This window comes from Nelumbo nucifera, chromosome 5 (assembly GCF_055504915.1).
Source record: "Nelumbo nucifera cultivar China Antique chromosome 5, China Antique-T2T, whole genome shotgun sequence".
Classification (NCBI taxonomy): domain Eukaryota; kingdom Viridiplantae; phylum Streptophyta; class Magnoliopsida; order Proteales; family Nelumbonaceae; genus Nelumbo; species Nelumbo nucifera.
This window is the reverse complement of record NC_142653.1, coordinates 17418210-17438237: the sequence shown is the minus strand read 5'-3', so window position 1 is coordinate 17438237 and position 20028 is coordinate 17418210. Positions and strand designations below refer to the sequence as shown.

General features: G+C 44.0%; 1 protein-coding gene across 3 annotated transcripts in view; it reads right to left on the bottom strand.

The window, feature by feature from the left end:
* LOC104595514 (binding protein) overlaps window positions 1-13904 on the bottom strand; it is a 130122-nt gene extending 116218 nt beyond the window's left edge. For 2 of the 3 annotated variants that reach the window (XM_010256267.3, XM_088888398.1), the window contains exons 1-2: window positions 13488-13752; window positions 12523-12822 (exon numbers count right to left, since the gene is read on the bottom strand). In XM_010256267.3, coding sequence (XP_010254569.1) covers window positions 12523-12638 — 116 coding nt within the window. In that variant the 5' untranslated portion in view covers window positions 12639-12822; window positions 13488-13752. The other variant, XM_010256268.3, reaches the window with a different exon arrangement.
* Window positions 13905-20028: the final 6124 nt, after the last annotated feature.

The window sequence follows — 20028 nt, the reverse complement described above, 5'->3', positions numbered from 1 at the left end:
CATGGCAAAGAATTCGATCCTATCAAGATCAAGATCAAGAAGAATTCGATCTTATCCAAATTAGATGTGTTGATATCTATCTTAGTTGTTCTTTCCTAGTTATTCTATGATTTCCAGATGTATTATAAATACTGCTATTGTTTTCAGTTAATACACACTTCAGATTTTCTCTTCAATTCTCGCCACCTTTTCTCTCTCCTCTAGAGATTTTCTCTCTTTCTTGTTTTGCTAGAAACTTGGTTCGCCCGGTGCTTGCATAGCCAGCCCGGTTTATTGCTTCCACGCTGCGTCAGGTGGTATCAGAGCAGGGAGTTCGCCCAATCAGATGGCCAACCAAGACGGTAGCAGTCGCAACCCACCCCGTGACAAAGATCAGGGGTTCCCAGCTGTTTGGAGAGCAATTGAAGAGCAGCGCACGGCCACACGTAACATCGAACAGCAGTTGGCAGAGATGGCTGAAGAACCGCGAACCTTGTTACGGGAGGTTGTTCCACGGAACCGGGAGAATCCGCATCCAATCGAAGGAGACGACCACGACAGACCACCTGTCAATGCTGCGTTCCGACGTCCAGTTCTTGACGACGACAGTGATGATGAGTTAGAATTCGGTGGTGCTCCAGTTCTTCCCGGCAACGACAGAAACGGCAGAAATTGGCACAATCAAGGTAATTTCAATCCTCGTAGGAATAATGATGAATTTAAACTCAAGGTAGATATTCCTACTTTTAGTGGAGATCTTGGCATAGAGGGACTTCTAGATTGGATCACAGAAGTCGATCGTTTCTTTGAGTACATGGAGATACCAGAGGAACGAAGGGTAAAATTGGTAGCTTTCCGATTAAAGGGAGGCGCATCTGTTTGGTGGGAACGCATGAGAGAGACCCGGATCAGAGAAGGAAGGGGTCCTGTTCGAACCTGGAGGCGCATGAAACAGCTTATAAGAGGTAGATTTTTACCCCCAGATTATGAACAGTACATGTTTGAATCTTACCAACGGTGTGCGCAGGGTTCCCGTAGTGTTAATGAATATACATCTGAATTTTTGAGATTAGCTGAAAGAAATCAATTATCTGAAAGTGATAACCAGCAGGCAGCCCGTTATCTGAGCGGTTTGAGACCGTCCATCAGAGATAAGATTAGTGTACAAATGGTTCTCAGTGTGCAGGAAGCAAGGAACCTAGCCTTGAAAGCAGAATTGATGTTCCAAGACAAGGCACGTGGTGATAATTATCGCTAGTACAGCGAGAGCGACAACAGACCGGCAACTGTTGACAGGAACAAATCAGCCCCGGCAGTACAACCTTCTCACCCGGCAAGTACAGCTAACGCCGGTAAGGTTACCACAGGAGGACATACTCGAGGTAACCCTTCCAACCCTCCTAAACCCAGTAATCCCTATGCAAAACCTGCTCCTATTAAATGCTTTAAATGTAATGAGGTTGGACAAAGGTCCAGTGACTGTCCCAGGAGAAAGGCAGTTAATATGGTAGAAAGGGAGGAGGAAGAAGATGTGGAGGAGGAAGTATACTGTGGGCCTGATGGGGAAGATGAAAAGGGTCCATACGAACATGAAGAGTATACTTGTGTTGTGAGAAAATTAATGCTGTCCCAGAAAAATCAAGATACCTCTCAAAGGCACAGGTTGTTCCGTACTAGATGTACTGTCAAGGGTAAATTATTTGATTTAAATATTGATAGTGGCAGTCAAGAAAATATTATTTGCAGGGATGTCATACAAAAATTACAGTTACTTCCTGAAAAACATCCAAACCCATACACAATTGGGTGGATTAAGGAAGGAGGCGGCGTACGAGTGGAGGAACGCTGCAAGGTACCATTTTCTATTAGTAAGTATAATGATGAAATATATTGTGATATTGTAGACATGGATGCTTGCCATATTTTGTTGAGTAGGCCTTGGCAATTTGATACAGATGCGAGGCACATGGGTAGGAAGAATACCTACCAACTTGAAAAGGAAGGTATACGCTACACCTTGTTACCCATGGCTGAAAAGAATATTCCTAAGGACCCAAAAGCAAATGAGAAAAATTTTCTTACTATTACCCATCATCATGTTGAATTTATGAAGGAATGTAAGGATACCCATGAGGTACATTTGTTAGTAGTAAAGGGAGAACATATGAATGAGACCCTGGAGGAAAATAAAATTCCAGTGGAAGTGCAGGGACTACTGGATGAATTCCATGATGTAGTTCCAAATGAACTCCCTCCTATGAGAGATGTGCAACAGCATATTGACTTTGTTCCAGGTGCTAGTCTACCTAACCTCCCACATTACAGGATGAGCCCCAAGGAGAATGAAATTTTACGGGAGAAGGTAGAAGAATTGTTGAAAAAGGGGCACATTCAAGTCAATATGAGTCCTTGTGCAGTACCAGCTTTGCTAACACCCAAGAAGGATGGCAGTTGGAAAATGTGTGTCGACAGCAGGGCTATTAACAAAATTACTATTGGATACAAATTCCCCATTCCTAGGCTGGACGACATGCTAGATCAGCTTAATGGGGTTGTGGTTTTCTCAAAAATCGATCTCAGGAGTGGATACCATCAGATCAGAATCCGCCCCGGAGATGAATGGAAGACAGCGTTCAAGATTAGAGATGGCTTGTTCGAATGGTTAGTCATGCCCTTTGGACTAACCAACGCACCCAGCACATTCATGAGGCTGATGAACCAGGTACTGTGTCCCTTTACTGGTAAATTTGTTGTGGTATATTTTAATTTACAACAAATCTATCACTGAGCATATGGGACATATTAGGGAGGTCCTAAAAGCATTAAGGGAAAATAAATTATATGCTAATTTGAAAAAATGCACTTTTATGAGTGATAATTTATTATTCCTGGGATTCATTGTGAGCAAGGAAGGAATTAAAGTAAATGAAGAAAAAGTGAAAGCCATTAGGGAGTGGACGACCCCATCAAATGTCACAAATGTGAGATGCTTCCATGGGTTAGCAACTTTCTACAGGCGATTTATTAAACATTTTAGCAGTATTGTAGCCCCCATCACTGAATGTTTGAAAAAGGAAAAATTTCAATGGGAAGAAGAACAAGAGCAAAGTTTTGCTCTCATAAAAGAGAAATTATGTACTGCTCCTGTCCTTGCCTTACCAAATTTTGATAAACTGTTTGAAGTTGAATGTGATGCCAGTGGAGTTGGCATAGGGGCTGTATTGTCCCAAGAAAAGAGACCCATTGCTTTCTTCAGTGAAAAACTAAGTGAAGCTAGGAGAAAGTGGTCCACTTATGACAAAGAGTTCTATGCTGTGGTAAGAACCTTGAAAACATGGGAACACTATTTAATTGCAAAGGAATTTGTCCTTTACACTGACCACCAGGCCCTAAAATATCTCAGTGGGCAAAAACAATTAAGGAGTGACTTGCATGCTAGATGGTCTGCATTCCTTGACAAATTCCCATACAAAATTGTGTACAAGGCTGGACAACAGAATAAAGTGGTCGATGCCCTTAGCAGAAGAATAGCCCTCATCAAGACCCTCAGTATTGAGATTATGGGTTTTGAGTGCCTAAAAGACCTATACGCCCAGGATGAGGACTTCCAACAGGTGTGGGAGAAATGTGTGAATTGACAGCCAGCAGATGATTTCTACATTCATGATGGGTTCCTTATGAAAGGAGAACAGTTGTGCATCCCTTGCACGTCCCTCCACAAAAAGATTATCAGGGATCTGCATGGGGGTGGATTAGCAGGACACCTGGGAAGGGACAAGACAATGGAAGCAGTCAAGGGGCGTTACTACTGGCCGAAATTAAGAAGGGATGTGTCCACCATTGTGAGTAGATGCTATATTTGTCAAACAGCTAAGGGACAAACCCAAAACACTGGTCTCTACATACCCCTACCCGTTCCTACTGCTATTTGGGAAAACCTGTCCTTGGATTTTGTGCTAGGCCTGCCAAAGACCCAAAGGAACATGGACTCCGTCTTCGTGGTGGTTGACAAGTTCTCCAAAATGGCTCACTTCCTCCCATGCAAGAAAACAGCAGATGCATCAACAACAGCCAAATTATTTTTCAGGGAGATTGTCCGTCTACATGGGGTACCCAAGACTATTACCTCAGATCGAGACACAAGGTTCTTAAGCCACTTCTAGATGACCCTATGGAGGTTATTTGATTCATCACTAAATTTCAGCAGCACAGCCCATCCGCAGACAGACGGACAAACCGAGGTGGTGAACCGGACCCTTGGTAACTTGATTCGCAGTATATGTTGGAAGCGGCCAAAACAATGGGATTTCGCCATTGCACAGGCTGAGTTCGCCTATAATAATGCAGTACACAGTTCTACAGGTATATCTCCATTTTCCATTGTCTACATGAAGGTTCCAAATCATGCACTGGACCTAGTAAAACTACCCAGAGTACCCGGTGTCAGTGCCTCCGCAGAACAGATGGCGGACCAGATCCAATCCGTCCAAGAAGCCGTGAAGCAGAAACTAGAGCAAACCAACGCCAAGTACAAGTTGGCAGCAGACAAGCATCGTCGGCCCCAAGTATTTGACGTCGGTGACGAAGTTATGGTATTCTTGAGGAAGGAAAGGATTCCCGTGGGAAAATACAACAAGTTGCAGCCTCGAAAGTACGGTCCATACAAAATCATGAAGAAAATCAACGACAATGCATATGTCATGGACCTACCAGATCATATGGGTATCTCTAAGACCTTCAATGTTGCTGACATCCATCGCTACCTGCCAGAGATGACACTTGCATATCCTAGTCACGACTCGGGGTCGAGTTCTTTCCAAGTGGGGGAGAATGATGGAGGCCCATCCCAAGGCCCACATCACCTTAGGGGCGGCAGCTCCTAGGATAAGGATAAGTCAAGATCCAAGAAAGAGATAAGTCCAAGATTCAAGATAATCAAGAATTCAAGAATTCAAGATAAGTCAAGAAAGATTCAAGATCCATCAAAGAATTCAAGATAATCAAGAATTCAAGAATTCAAGATAATCAAGAATTCCAGAGATCAAGATAATCCAAGGCTTCCAAGATTCATGCCTGGAGATCGGACGGTGAAGATCATGGCAAAGAATTCGATCCTATCAAGATCAAGATCAAGAAGAATTCGATCCTATCCAAATTAGATGTGTTGATATCTATCTTAGTTGTTCTTTCCTAGTTATTCTATGATTTCCAGATGTATTATAAATACTGCTATTGTTTTCAGTTAATACACACTTCAGATTTCCTCTTCAATTCTCGCCACCTTTTCTCTCTCCTCTAGAGATTTTCTCTCTTTTTTGTTTCGCTAGAAACTTGGTTCGCTCGGTGCTTGCATAGCCAGCCCGGTTTATTGCTTCCACGCTGCGTCATTCCCAGAAACACCAGTAGATGTGGAGGGAATCTGATCCTTTGCGGATTTTCACTAATTGTACCACTGCCCCTAGTCATAGCATGGTTAGCCCAAGTGTTGAGTGGACCATGTAAATCATAGCAGAAATTAACAGTGTGCCCCTCTAATCCACAGTAAGTACACTTCCTAGGAGCATTACTTCTTCCTTTACCACGACCTCCCCCTGAGTCTCGACCTCCACTCCGGCCACCAGCACGGTTAAACATGGGACCACCTCGATTTCCTGGAAGTCCACGGCCACCACTACCACCACCTCTATTTCCACGGCCTCCACCTTTAGCAACCACTAAACCAGATCTGTCTAAGAGAGAAGAATGCTCTGTAGACTCAATAGATGTCCTCCTAAGACGGGCAAACACTTCTTCAAGTGAAGGAAGGGCAGACCCCCCCAGTAATTGTGCACGGATAGGTTCATATTCAACCTTCAAACCTACCAGAAATCTAGTCACATCAAGTTGCTCACGTTGTTGTTGCTGAACCTAAACATCCGGTGTCAGGGGATGGTACACATTAAGTTCATTTCTGATGTTCCTCAAACTTGCATAGTATTCTTCCAAGCTCTGGCTGCCTTGCTTCAGATTGAAGTACTCTTGGTACAACTGATACACCCTAGTTATAGTCTTGCCCGGAATACAGTTTCTTAGCATGATCCCAGATCTCTTTAGCTGTATCTAGGAACATAAAGTTCATACTGATTTTTGGTTCCATGCTATTCCACAATCATGTCATAATTTGAGCATCCTCCTGCTCCCAGTCACTAAACCCAAGAGAGTCAAAGTAAGGTTTTTCCTCTCTCACATGCTTCACTATCTTCTTGGCCTTCAAGAACACTTCCACCGACTTGGCCCAAGGCACATAGTTCTCACCATTCAGCTTAATGGATGTCATTTGAACATTCAGATAACCTGGAGAGATCATAACTCCAGTTTTGTTGTCACTATCATCTCCAGTTGAACACATTTTCAACTAAATTTGCTCTCCTCACAAGAAAGTATGAACACCACCACAGAAATCAGTATGAACACCACTACACGACACAAGGGTTTACTTTCAACTATTCAGAAACATCCACACACCATTCAACACAGTATACCACCACCACACCACTGCAGTCATGAACTTCAGCAGCCAAAAACAACTACGTCTAGCACACATACGAGGTATAAACAGAGGAGAACACCACACCACTGCATGCTAGTCACTTCATACCTCCAAAAAAAAATTTTGAACCAAAATACAGCATCTACAGTTCACTACTTGGGCGAAAAACAGACCTGTTCATACCTGTCCACAAACAGCCCTCTTCGTATCACAGAATAGAGGGCTTCTAGTACACCACCTCAGTAACTAGAGGCATACTCACCTCCAAAACCACAAAACGACCACTCCTTTTTGGCCTCTTGACAAGCTGCAACTCAGGCTAGAAGAAAATCAAAGTAGGCTGGACTGGTTGGTAGCGAACCCAGGAAGAAGAAAAACAGTGAGAAAAAAAGAAAAAAAAAAGGAAAAGAAAACCAGGTTTTATTGCTCTGATACCATGTAAAATCCCTATTGGATTCTAGGTTAAAGTAGAGAAGAAGAAGAGAAGGAAGAAGAAAGGTTCGGCAAGATGAGGAAAAACTATCCTCTCTAGTCGACCCAGTTGCATTTATCTCACATAAGCTTGGTTACAAGAAAGTCAATATTGAACCTCATAAGTGATGGGACACACAACTTAAACATAAATAAAACAGACCTTTCACTCTCACACAGATGCACCCAAATGACAAAAATACCCCTTTCTGTGAACTCTAACAAACAGAAACCAAATGTTTTGGGCTAGCTTGTAATTATTTGTAACACTGTTGAGGTAGGGTAGTAATCGCTACCCTACCATAGGAATGCTTGTACTAATTACCTCATTTTTATTTTCATTAATAAAACGTCTCAGTTATCAAAAAATGCTTCCCTGAAAGATTTCCCAGCAGTAGGCACTCCACTGCTGCTACCAATAGATTGATGCTCTTTGATTTATTCTCAAATAATCTTCTGTTCCTCTGGTTCCATAGTGACCAGCAGACCGCAAATGGAATGCAGCTCCACAAGATTCTGGCTTTCTTGCTTCCTCTAAGTTTTGGCCACCAAGAGAAAATTTCTGCCAGAGATGATGGTTGAAAGACACTAAAGAATAGAGCTTCCATATAAAATTTGCCACTTTGCAAGAAAAGAACAGATGGAGAACTGTCTCCTCATCCAAGTTGCACAGATAACAGTAGCTTTTCGAGTTGAATCCTCTGATCTTCAAGTAGTGATCAGTGATTAAAATACTGTTTTTTTTTAAGAGTAAAAGAAAAAATTTATTGATAAAATAAGAGCATATTACAGCACTACAGGGGTGTTAAGATAACACACGAACTACCACCCAACAAAGCTTACAAAGACACAAGACTAACCAAAAGAAAAACTGAGAAATCCCACCCCCCTCATACAGCAAAGCTTACAGAGTCACGAAACAAACAAGAGGAAAACTGGGACCCCCCCCCTTCATACAACAAGGCTTTCAAAGACGCAAAACTGACAAAAAGAAAGACAAAACCACCCTTCAAACATCGGGTAGTCTTCAGGATCGAACGACTTGTTAAGCCCATCATCTTCCTCATCCCAATTTTTTTCTTCTTTCCGTTGCCTCATCTTCTTCAATTTCTCCTCCCTTTTACTCAATTCAAATTTTTCAAAAGCGTTTCTAGCAAACTCTTCACCTACCCAAAAGAACAGCCCTAAACTCTTGCCAATTTCAACCTCCCTATCCACCAAGGTCTTAATCTCCACTTCCCCCCCCCCCTCTTTGTCGGCTTGTTGAGACAAAGTAGGGCTACCCGCACCAGCTTGATCTACCCCTTCTTTTCCCCTGACCCTTCTTTTGTCAGGGTCGACTTCACCTCCCCTTCTACAGAATCTCCTCCCCCATCCTTTCATTATCCTTCTTCTTTGCATCTAAACGTTTTAATCTCTTCCTTCTGTACACTCTCTTATTATTTGTTAGAAGGACCTGCCCTAATCAATCTGTCTTTCAACCTCGAGAAAACCTTAGACACATGAACAAGGCGACACTTGCTTGGCTCTCTTTTCACTCCTTTCTGTGGGTCCTATTACACTTTGTTCATAGCTCTTCTCCACCCTAAATGAACTCCTATACGACCAACTGAGATTTCAAACTGTTGAAAATCCTCGCAGTCCACAGAACAGCCACTTTTTTCATTCTTATCCAAAGCCTCTCTCGCAACCTCATCACCAAATTCAGTATTCACACTCTTAGCATCATCCCCTCCACAGCCAGCCCTTCCAAACAATCCTTGTCCTCCCCTTCCCACCTCACTAACTCCTTTGCTACTTCCCCAAAAACCACCTCCCTTCCTTCCTTTTGACCTTCCGAGCCTTCTAAACAAACAGCCACTTGAGTCCCCTCCTTTAGATTCCATGTCTGTGACAAAAATGAAAATATCTCGACAAGAAAGTCACCAAAAGAGATAAACTTACCTGCTTGCTGAATCGAACTTGTCTTCCCCCTCTTCCTTTAATCGCAGAATTCTCTTAGATTGAGAGGGGAACAACAGAGCTTCCACATTGAGCACTCTACGGAAACACTTCATGAGTAGTCTCGAGACTCAGACTCCAATGCCTCTTCCCATAAAATTTAAACTGAAATGTACACCTCTAACTTTTCGTAATCGCTTGAAATTTCTCTTGTTCGAAACCCTTAAATTGAAATGACGCTTCGCAGAAAACTCTCCAACATTATTGATGACCTTTGTCTTCAAAGTTTGGACTGCAATCGAGCTTTCTCCAGCTTTTCCTGCCTGAGTCGTCTCTTCGTCTTCTGAAAAACCAACTTTTTCCTTTTCTTTCATCTCCCCAAAACTCTCCTTTCTTCCTTTACCATGTGTCCCAGCCTATTCGCCCCACCACTTTTAATTCTCTGTGGAACTCTACTTACACTGTCCATTATGCAACCCAAGGTAAAAACCCCAACCGAATCATAAATATTTTTGCTTAAAAAAATACTCTCATCTTCAACCTTGTGCTCATTCCTTTAGGCCTCACTATTCATCTTCCTTCCAACATCGCCAGAACCCAAACTAATCTTATGGGTCTCTCCTCTTCACAATTCCATGTTCTCAATCCACCTTGTTGGGTAAGATCCTTCAACAACCAGTCTCAAGTTGAAGGATTCACTGGCAAAACGAAGAGAAAGAGAAGTAGGAACAAGGTGGATTTCATCGACTTTAATTAAAATACGAGCAGCAACAAGGTTTCTCCACAAAATTGTTCTAGCGTCAACAAATCTAAATCTACCACAAGCATCTCCCACTGTCTTAAAAGTTTGAAAGCTCCACACATGCAAGGGTATCCCAAAAACAGTAACCTACACCATATTCAGAGGACCCATATCCCTGATTACTCCGACTAGAGGATTCCATCTCCCAACTCTGAGATCAGGTTCTCAAACCTTATTCTGTACACTCAACAAGATGTCACTTGCCTCCTCCTTGCATTTAAAGATGAACAAGAAAAAACCAGCTTTAAGCTTCCTAATGTGAAAAGGTTTCTCAAGTCGCCACTCAGCAACGGCCCCTTCTTCGATCTTCTCGGGTCATTCCAGCACAGTTGCAAACTGCTCCATATCCTCTCGACTTAAGTCTCCAACTCCAACCAAGAGGCTTTTTTTCTAGATTCACTTTCATCCCTGTCAACATCTCAAAATTTGCCAAAATAGCTCTTTAAAAAAAAGTAAGGTAATTTTATTAAAAACTGAAGGAAGATACAACAGAGATCTGTCTACATAGTGACAGATCAAACCTCAACAACAGTTACAGACACCAGAAAGGGTGATTCCTAAGAAACTGGAAAACATTCATATGGTTGAAAACTGGACTGACAGCTACCCAGGAGACCAGTTTACTGACTGCACTCTGCACAATCTCATCTGGACTTTTCTTTTTATTACAGAAAATTCTGTTATTTCTTTCAGTCCAAATGGGCCAAAGAACAGCCACAGGTACTCCACACCAGCTTTCCTTTTTCCTTCAAGCCCCTAATTATCCAGCAACATGATAGGTCTTTGACAGATTTCAGCGTGACCCAGCATACCCACAGCACTAAGAAAGTGATCCCACACCTGGGCAGCAACTAGACAATGCAGGCACAGATAATCTGTAGACTCAAGTTGCAGCCCATATAGACCACAAGAGACATCTGATAGCTGCATTCCTCTTCTTTCAAGATTAACTCTGGACAGACACTTGTTCAAGGCCATAGTCCAGAATAGGAAATTGACTTTGGAAGGGCTGATTGAGTTCCAAATCTGCTTACTTGGAAAATTCACTGCACCTGAACTGCTGAGTTTGAGAGGCATTGACTTGACTGAGAAACACCCATCATTACTCCATTTCCACCTCCACTCATCTTCCACAGTGGAGTCAATTTTCTGATCTTGGAGAGTTGCCAGCGGTCCCAAAACCGCTTCCAATTCCCAGTCAAACAAATTTCTTCTAAACTAGGGAACCCAGGTCACAACATTACCCGAGATGGAATAGGATTCAGCAATAGGCATCTTGGTTTGCAGCACACTGAAACAAGAGAGAGAAAATCTCAGATAGAGGATTCTCCAAGCACCAAGGGTCCTTCCAGAAGCTGATTATGTCACCTCTCCCAACTTTGAAGCTTAAACCTTCCCCAAAAGTGGGGAATTTTTCATAATGCCTTTCCAAATGGAACAGCCCCAATTTGGTAGGGGATCCTGAGAACTCCAGCTGCCCCTATTCACACCATATTTGGCTGCTATAAGATTCCTCCACCATGCACTTCTTTCTTGAGAAAATCTCTAAATCCATTTACTAAGGAGAGCCGAATTAAAGACCTTAATTTTCCTTAAACCCAGCCCTCCTTCCTCCATGGGGAGGCAGACTTGATCCCAACTGACAAGATAAACTTTCTTCTCTTCCTCCCAACCTTTCCAGAGGACTAATTTACAGATGCATCCAAAAAAAGAGCGTGTCATCTGCATATTGAAGGTAAGAAATACACGGACCATCTAAACCCACTTTGAAGCCTTCAAACCAGCCCTTTTGAACTCCTTTCTTCATAAGTAGATTCAGCACTTCCATCACTAATACAAATAGCAAGGAGAAGATTGGATCCCCTTGTCTCGACCCTCTGGAGACTTGGAAAAATTCAGATGAGACACTGTTAAGAAGAATGAAAAAGGATATTGGTAATATATATCCACACATCTAGCTCCTCCACTTCTTCCCAAACCTCATCTAGCTCCTCCACTTCTTCCCAAACCACATCTATATCCACACTGTTAAATGTTGCATTTATTTCCAAGAATCCAATATATTATGTGCCTTAATTCCAACCAAAATCTCCCAGTTTCATTAATGCAGTGAACAAGATACCAAGGGCCAATATCCTCACTCCCCCCATCTAATTGTGTTAATGAATTACCTTCTATGGCAAGACTAGGGAGGATAGTTTCCCCTGCTTTGCAATACAGAAATTGATTAAGAGGGACCTGACTCACACTTCGGACTAGTTTGTAACATCAATGGGACTACTAAAACCAAAAAGATGCTATGATCCACTCTATAGGAAAAACTATGCAAACCAACCCAGGGTTTAGGATTGAGCTACCACCATAGTGAAGCCATTAGGAGGATTGCCCTTCAATAAGATCTCTGAAGTCTTACTCAAGCATTTCAAAACACTTTGCAAGTAAAAACCATAATTTCAAGCATTTGTATGCTGGTCTTGTATCCACCTACATACTCCTATGTTTTTTTTCGATAAGTAAAAAAAAGAAAATTTCATTAAAACAAAAGAGAGTACAATCTGGATGGGTTGATAAGGTAGCATCTATGTTTGCCTTTTTTTTCTGTTTCTGATATAGGATAATCTAATAAGAAGGACAAGCAACTCAGAGAAGAAAAAAAAAAAGGAAAACTTTCTGAATTGTAATATCCTGCAAATATTAGGTTGACTAAGATATTAAAAAAAAAAAAGCATACATAATGGCAAGACATATGCAATGAAAAAGGATATAAGCATCATTATGGGAAATCACAGGATAGAAGTACCTAAAACAGATCTTTGGAGATGGAGAAGAGAACTTATGTGACCATGAACCAGAATCTCCAGAATGGCCACTGGATGTTCTCCGAATGAGGTCAGCAACACCCTTAACGAAGTTCATGCTTCCCGTCAAGATTTATGGCACATCAACACTTCTGAACCAAATCATTTGGAGAAGAAGTTTCGTTCCAGCCCATCAACTGTTCTGAACCAAATCATTTGGAAAAGAAGTTTCATTCTAGCCCATCAACTGTTCTGAACCAAATCATTTGGAAAAGAAGTTTCATTCCAGCCCATCAACTGACCTGAACGCCAAAATATGTTTAGAATTTTATATAAACGTCAACCATGGTTAATTTACCATGATTATCCTGCAATGCCCACTATAACATAGGAACAAAAATAACCATAATCACCAATACATGTATCTTCAGTTAAACAGAAAAAAAATTATTAAAAAAAAAAAAGTAAGCCAAAAGAAAGAACTCTAGTCCAATTGAAAGTGCAGATAAAGACCACAAAATGATTTTTGTTTTCTTTTTTTTTTTTTTGGCAAGACCAAATGGGTTTTGTGAGCAAAATAACTGAAGTTTTTACACCAGGAAAATATTTAATCCAAAATCAGATGCATTCACCAATCAATTGCAAGTAACTAGTCCTAGATTCACGTAAAGTAATTAAATTTGATAAATAGTAAATCAAAATGATAGAAATGCGCAGAGATCAATCAAAAGCCAATAGACCAATGACGTAAAAAACACGGACGAAGAAAGCAGAGAAATATCTCTTGAGAAATTCGAGTTTATAAGAAAGGAAAGGAGTCTAATCAAAGTAAACTAATTACTGCAATACTCCAAATTCTTGTGACAATAGAAAATTCTCGATTTTAAAAGTAGTTGTTTGGGACTGACATTTAGCAGTTGCTATGAATGATTGAAAATATGATTTGACAGAGAGAAAGTAAGCATACCTGATCACACCAAACAATTCATATTCACCAGAAATTCAGAGTTATATGAAACAAAACAAAACCAAAAAAAAAACAAGATCTGAGATGTTGGGTTTCGTCGGAACTCCAACGGCGCCTGAGATTGGAAGGGCCAACGGACGCCGAAGCAAAGAGATGGAGGTGGAGAAGGAAAGGGAAAAATGTTAGAAAATGCACGAGAGGATTATAGGACCAGGTGCAAGAGTCTTGAACCGTTGGATTTGAGTAGATTGATAAACCCGTATGTAGAGTGCATCTACCTGTCATAGGCATAAATCTCTAGGGATCAGACGAGAACGCTCCCGACATGGCTATCTTGGTCAAAGAAAACGATGCTATCATCACCAGCCAGCCCTCTCAATGACGGGAGTTCTCAAATCACAAAAGGGCAACCGTGAAAATAGGTTTTCTGCAATTATGAAAATACCAGTATACCACGGTGACGCTGTGACGGTGGATTGTAACTTTGTCCTATGCTAGTGTCACGGGCATGAGCGCCACGGAGGTGTCAAATCACCACAAAAATAAGATCTCACGATTCTCACCCACTGGGGTGGTAACCGTGGTATAACTTCCATTATCAAACGGTGCCATGTCATCACAAAATCAGCATTTATCACATTTATTTCCTATACCTAAATAGTAATAAATTCTTGTTTTGATTTATGTGTAAGTCAACATTTGTAATAAACTTCATATTAACACTTCTTCTCACACAAAAGTGTTTATTTACTGTTCCATTGTTCAATTTATATAACGTTAGTGACGTCTAACTGTCAATAAATCTCAACAATATGTTAATCAACTAGTTTTTTCTTGGTTTTAAAGACAAATCAAATATAAACATTTATTTAATAAATAGAAGATGTACCAAATACATACTACATTTCCCATTTTGGCTAACCCTCCCCCCGCCCCCACACACTTCTAAAACAGGACTTGCTTCTACTATTAAGATAAGACTCAAGAGTATGGGTTCGGCTATCAATGGGTCAGATCTATCCAACGGACCTGAAACGATTGAATCGATTATAATGGTTTTAGTTCATGCTTTTATTTTGATTAATAATTGAATCGATTCATATTTTTGCTTGTCTGAAAATTAGTATTTTCTTTCATTTTTATTGAAACTATTTTGACAAATATCAGATATATATATATGACATTTGGTCCTAAATAGGACAGTCAATTATATGTTTTCAATCTATGGTTGAGCCAACCAACTTTTGCCAATTACTTAATAGACCAACCGGTCCAAAGTGGTCGGCCCCACTGGTACTTCATCCATTGTCAGTTATTGCCTTATCGGAATGGATGGTTCAACTAGTTGGTTAGACCAATTAATTTTTATAACAATTCAAAGAACCAGACGGCTCAACCTAGACAATACATCATTGTGATAGTCTATGCAGTTTGAACACTTGGAGTGGTTTAATGCTACATTGAATTTGGTGATTCTAACAATTAAGTCGACGGCAGTATGTCGAAGCCAGACACCTCCAGCACTGCAGTGGTCTATTTGATCGGACCACTCTAATGGCGATTACAAGATAAACCATGTGATTTAAATGTGTGAGGCGCGTGCCTAGAAGCACATCCTCATGTGAGGCATATTCAAAAGGAAAAACTTCAACTGTTGCCTCGGCCGTTGAGAACATTTTTGGGGTAAGATAGTAATTGTGTCTTATTTATTTTTAATCATAATTGATAGTGCACAATCCGGCCAGTCCTATCTATTAACGATCTTGCTTCGGGCTGGAGCAAAAGGTGCCTGAAATGGAGGAGACGAATAATCTCTGGGGAAGAACCCGGTGAGAATGCTCTGAAGCTCACGTTAGTATTTCCTCAAAGGCAAGATAAAAAACCAGATGGCGCAAAGTTATCACCTACCTCTCTTCTTGGGGGGAAGGGGGCCTTTTATAACCACTTCGCACACTCACTCCCAAGCTCCTGTCAGGTCGGGTATGATTACCTTTGCGCTTCTGCCAGTTCGGGTGTCATCACCTCTGCTAGGGCAGAACCGCCACTGCTCTCTTTGTCGGAGCCATCACTGTAACTGGAGATGGCGGTGGCAGGTGGCCGTTGAAGTGCGGCTTGTCAAGCGTCAGATCCCAAGTCAGACAGGTGCGCCGCCTTAGGATACGGACCCCTTTGGTGTCAGGTACGGTACAGTTGTTCAATTCGGCGTCCTGGGGGCGAAGTGCTGGAGTGGTGTGCGAGGTGAAGTCTTGAGTTCGGATAGAGGTGTGGCCCGAACTGCCCTGGGGCGGGCCAGTTCGGGTTGTTGCCCTTTGTGCTCATTGTAAGGCCCGGGGTCAAAGGGAGAGTTCGGACCGCTGGTTCCTCCTTTTGGAGCTCGCGCCTTGGGCGTACTGTTGTGCCAAGCTATTGCCTTTTCCACGTGTTGAGTGGTTACGAGGTCGGGCCAAATCTTCCTTCATCAATTGCCCCCCACTCCTCGCGCAAAGGGGCTTGCCCTGGCGCGGGGAGTTCGTGAGGTGGCAGGTGGATTTGACCCGTATTTCAAACTAGTTTGACTGATAGCGCGAAGTGCGCGTTCGTCAGGATTTTTCCGGGTTTCTCGAGCGCCAAAAAGTTGGGAAACGCGTCAATCCGTCTATAAATGCTGACAGACGTGACAGCACGCGTTTATTTCAAAAATTAAAAAACGCGCCGCTGGGAGACGTGACAGCGGGCGTTATTTCAAATTTGAAAACACACGCAGTTGCCGCCTTTAACGTGGGGAGACGTGCACCGACGCTCCTTCAGTTTCAAAAGACGTGCGGCCAGTCACGTCTCGGTCTCAGGAGACGTGCGGTCAGCGCGACTGCGGGGCGTTGGATTTGCCTTGATCAGAACCGTTGATTTTCGGTTATTGTGGGTATAAATAGTGGGGGACCCCAGTCGCTTTTCATTGTCATTATCCTGCGTTTTGCTTCTTGAGCTCGCGTCCAAGTTTCAGTTCGCATCCAAGTTTTTAGCTCGCGTTCAAGTTCCCGTAGTCCGTTTGCTTTTTCTGGGTGAGTACTTTCCTAGAATCCTTTTCCTCCCGATGTCTAGCTCGAATAGCTCAGACAGTTCTTCGAGGGGGTCAGATGCAGGTTCTACGAACCGAGCCGCATCCCCCTGACAGCTCTAGTGAACCCGAGGTAGAGCTCGAGGAAGAGTTCGAACCCGTAGGCCGAGTCGCCTCGGGTAGTTTGGCGTCCTCCTCCCGTCGAGGTCGGACATTAGACAAGTTTGGGCCCTCGACCATGACGCCTGAGGGGCTTCACTCCCTTATTACCCAGTTCAACTTGCCTAGGGAGTACACTTACTTTATACCCTCGGGCAATTTCCCTTGGGAACACGGTCCCGATGAGATCGTGATATTCCGGGAGCAACTCGTCGCTGGGTTGCGCTTGCCTTTCCACCCCCTCGTTGTCGAGGTTATGAACCACTTCGGCGTTACTGTCGGTCAGCTTCACCCCAATTCTATTCGTAACTTGGTGGGGACCATCTCCCTATTTTGCGAACAGATCTTGCCTTTAGACCTGGAGATATTTTTTTCCATTCTAATGCTTAAGAAGCAAGCAGGTCCCCTTCCTGCTCGTAGGCGGGCGTATTACCTGTCTCCTCGCCCGGGGTTTAAGCTTTTACACGATCTTCCCAACAAGGTCCCGGCGTGGAAACGGGACTACTTCGGGGTGCGAAGTGCATTGGGGTGGCCGTTCCAAACCGGGTGGGGGATGGCTGCCCCTGATGCTGGTGTTACGCTTGATAGGGAGACGGCGAAGGGCCTCCGAGAATGGGCACGGCTTGGGCTAAAATGCCACCATTATCTGACGGAGGCCAATCTCATCAAGGCCGGTCTGAGTTCGGGTAGGTTCCTTACTCAGAGGCTTGCCTTTTGTTTTGCTTTCTGTTCTTTCATTTTCTTGATGCCGAGCTCTTTTTGCAAGTGCGATGGACGCAGAGAAGACTCGCGGTGGGAACCTGTTTCACATCATGAAGAGGAGGAAGCGAGTCGCCAAACGAACTCGTGCCGAGCTGCCCCGAGATGCGGATCCCGAGGTACCAGACTACCCGTCAGTGGATCCGCCCAGAGAGCCCGAGATGGCCCCTCCAGTACAAGAAGCGGCAGGGGCCCCTTACGTCGAGGCTGCTTATACGGGGGCTCCCGCTTACACTGAGTCTGCTTATACGCGAGTTGGTCCTTTAGGCTCGGGAGGCCAAGGCGAGTTCAGGAGCGTGTTGTCGCCGACCACGCTCTTCAAAAAAGTAGGGAGGCCGCTTACCCTGAGGAGGTTGCAGCATGGACTGAGCTTCCTTTGAACCAGGTAGCTTGTCATGCTGCCACTAATGCCATGGTGGTAAGTCAGCGATTTCTTGTCGGGCTCTTTGTCATTATCTTCCTTGCTATTGCTCTTTTGAACATTTGTTATTTTTCCTTTTGGTAGGTGAATTCTTCTATCCATGCCTTATCGGCCCAAGCGGAAAGGAGCTCAAGGCGGGCACGAGCTGCCGAAGAGGCTTCCCGCGCTGAGGCGGCTTCTCGCGCTACATAGACCAGGCTGGCGAGGTCTTAGAGAGATACCGAGGCCGTGGGAGTGGTGGTGAAGCCTATGGCGGACTTGAGGCTGGACTTGCAGCATCAGGTTGAATACCTTCAAGAGGATATTAGGGAGAGGACAAAGATCTTTTCTCAGGGCATCGAGGATGCCAAGAAGAAGGTCGTCGATGAATATATCGCCTCGTCGTGCTTTGACGACCTGATGGTGGGCTCGTACAGAAGGGGCTTTAAACTGAGCCGGTGGATGATCCAGAATACATACCCCGAGCTCGATATTAGCGCCATAACCACTTCGCGCATTACTCAGGAGATGGCCAACGCTGCAGACGGTGAACCGGACTCTAAGGATGAGGCAGGACCTTCGGGTATCGTTGAAGTGCCTTCTGATGGTGAAGAACTACCTCCGGCTCGGTATATATATATATATATATATATATTTGGAAATGTACACAAAGTATTTTGCAATGGAAAGATTTTCTTTTGGTTAAGTGTTGGTCACTCTTTCTTCCGAACTAACCGTATGGCCAAACAGACCATATGCCCAATCCGTTTTGCCCGGGTTACTGCACTCGTGCGGCCTGTTTTGCCTTTGCTTGCCTATGTCGAGGTCCTTGTTAGCTCGGCATTTAGCCTTAAGGCTCTGGTAGCGACTTAGTCCACTTTGCTTGGTGATCTATAGGTAGTATCGTCTCAGGTTAACGACGTTCCACGCTCGGGGTACTTGCTTGCCCTCTAAAGTTTTGAGCTCGTATGCCCCCTCGAGCGCTCTCTTTACTCGGCAGGGCCCTTCCCAATTCGGTCCAAGTTTGCCCACGCCGGGCTCGGGTGCCATGATCTTACGGAGGACCAGGTCGCCGACGCGAAAGTTCCGCTTTTTTACTCTGGCATTGTAGTACCGAGCTACTCTTTGCTGCTAAGCTGCGGTCCGGATGTACGCGAGGTCTCTTACCTCGTCCGGTAGGTCGATGTTGGTACGTAACTCATCTCCGTTTGTCTGATCGATGTATACTTCTAGTCGCAGTGTAGGTATTTCGATCTCCGCCGGGATTACCGCTTCAGTGCCGTAGGTGAGGTTAAAGGGGGTCTCTCCCGTGGCGGTTTTTTCCGTAGTTCGGTGAGCCCATAGAACAATTGGTAGCTCGTCCACTCACAACCCTTTAGCTCGGTCTAGTCGCGCTTTCAGTCCACGGAGGATAGCTCTGTTCATTACTTCTATTTGATCGTTTGTCTGCGGGTGCGCAACCGATGTGAAGTTCTACCGAATCCCCATATCTTGGCACCATTCCTGAAACTTGATATTCTTGAACTGCTTGCCATTGTCGGAGATCAATATCCGAGGTAATCCAAAGCGACATACTATGTTCTTCCAAAAGAAGTTCTGTACGTTTCAAGTTGTAACTGTTGCAAGAGGTTCAACTTCTATCCACTTTGTGAAGTAATCTACCGTCACCACTAGGAACTTCCTCCCACCTGTTGCTGGCGGAAATGGCCCCAGGAGGTTGATGCCTCATTGCACAAAGGGCCATGGGCTGGTGAGATACTTGAGGTCGGCGGCAGGCTGATGGTGGATATTGGCATGCTTTTGACATTTGTCACATTTTTTGACGAGCTCAACGGCCTATGCCTTCATCGTTGGCCAGTAGTACCCCTGTCGAAGTGCCTTTTGGGCGATGGCTTTGCCCCCCAAGTGTCTGCCGCACTGACCTTCATGAGTGTCGCGGAATACGAGCTCGGCTTCGGCAAGTCGCAAGCAACGCAGGTAGGGGAGCGTGTAGGACCGTCGGTACAGCCGTTCGTTTATTATGACATATTTGGCTGCCTGGCGCTGCACCCTCCTGGCTGCATTGCGGTCCGCAGGGAGGGTTCCATCTAGCAAGAAGCTCGCGAGTGAGTCGATCCAGCTCGGCTCTGCTTCAAGGACGGGAGCGACCTCCTCTGCCCCACCGAGAATACTAGGCCGAGGTAAGTCCT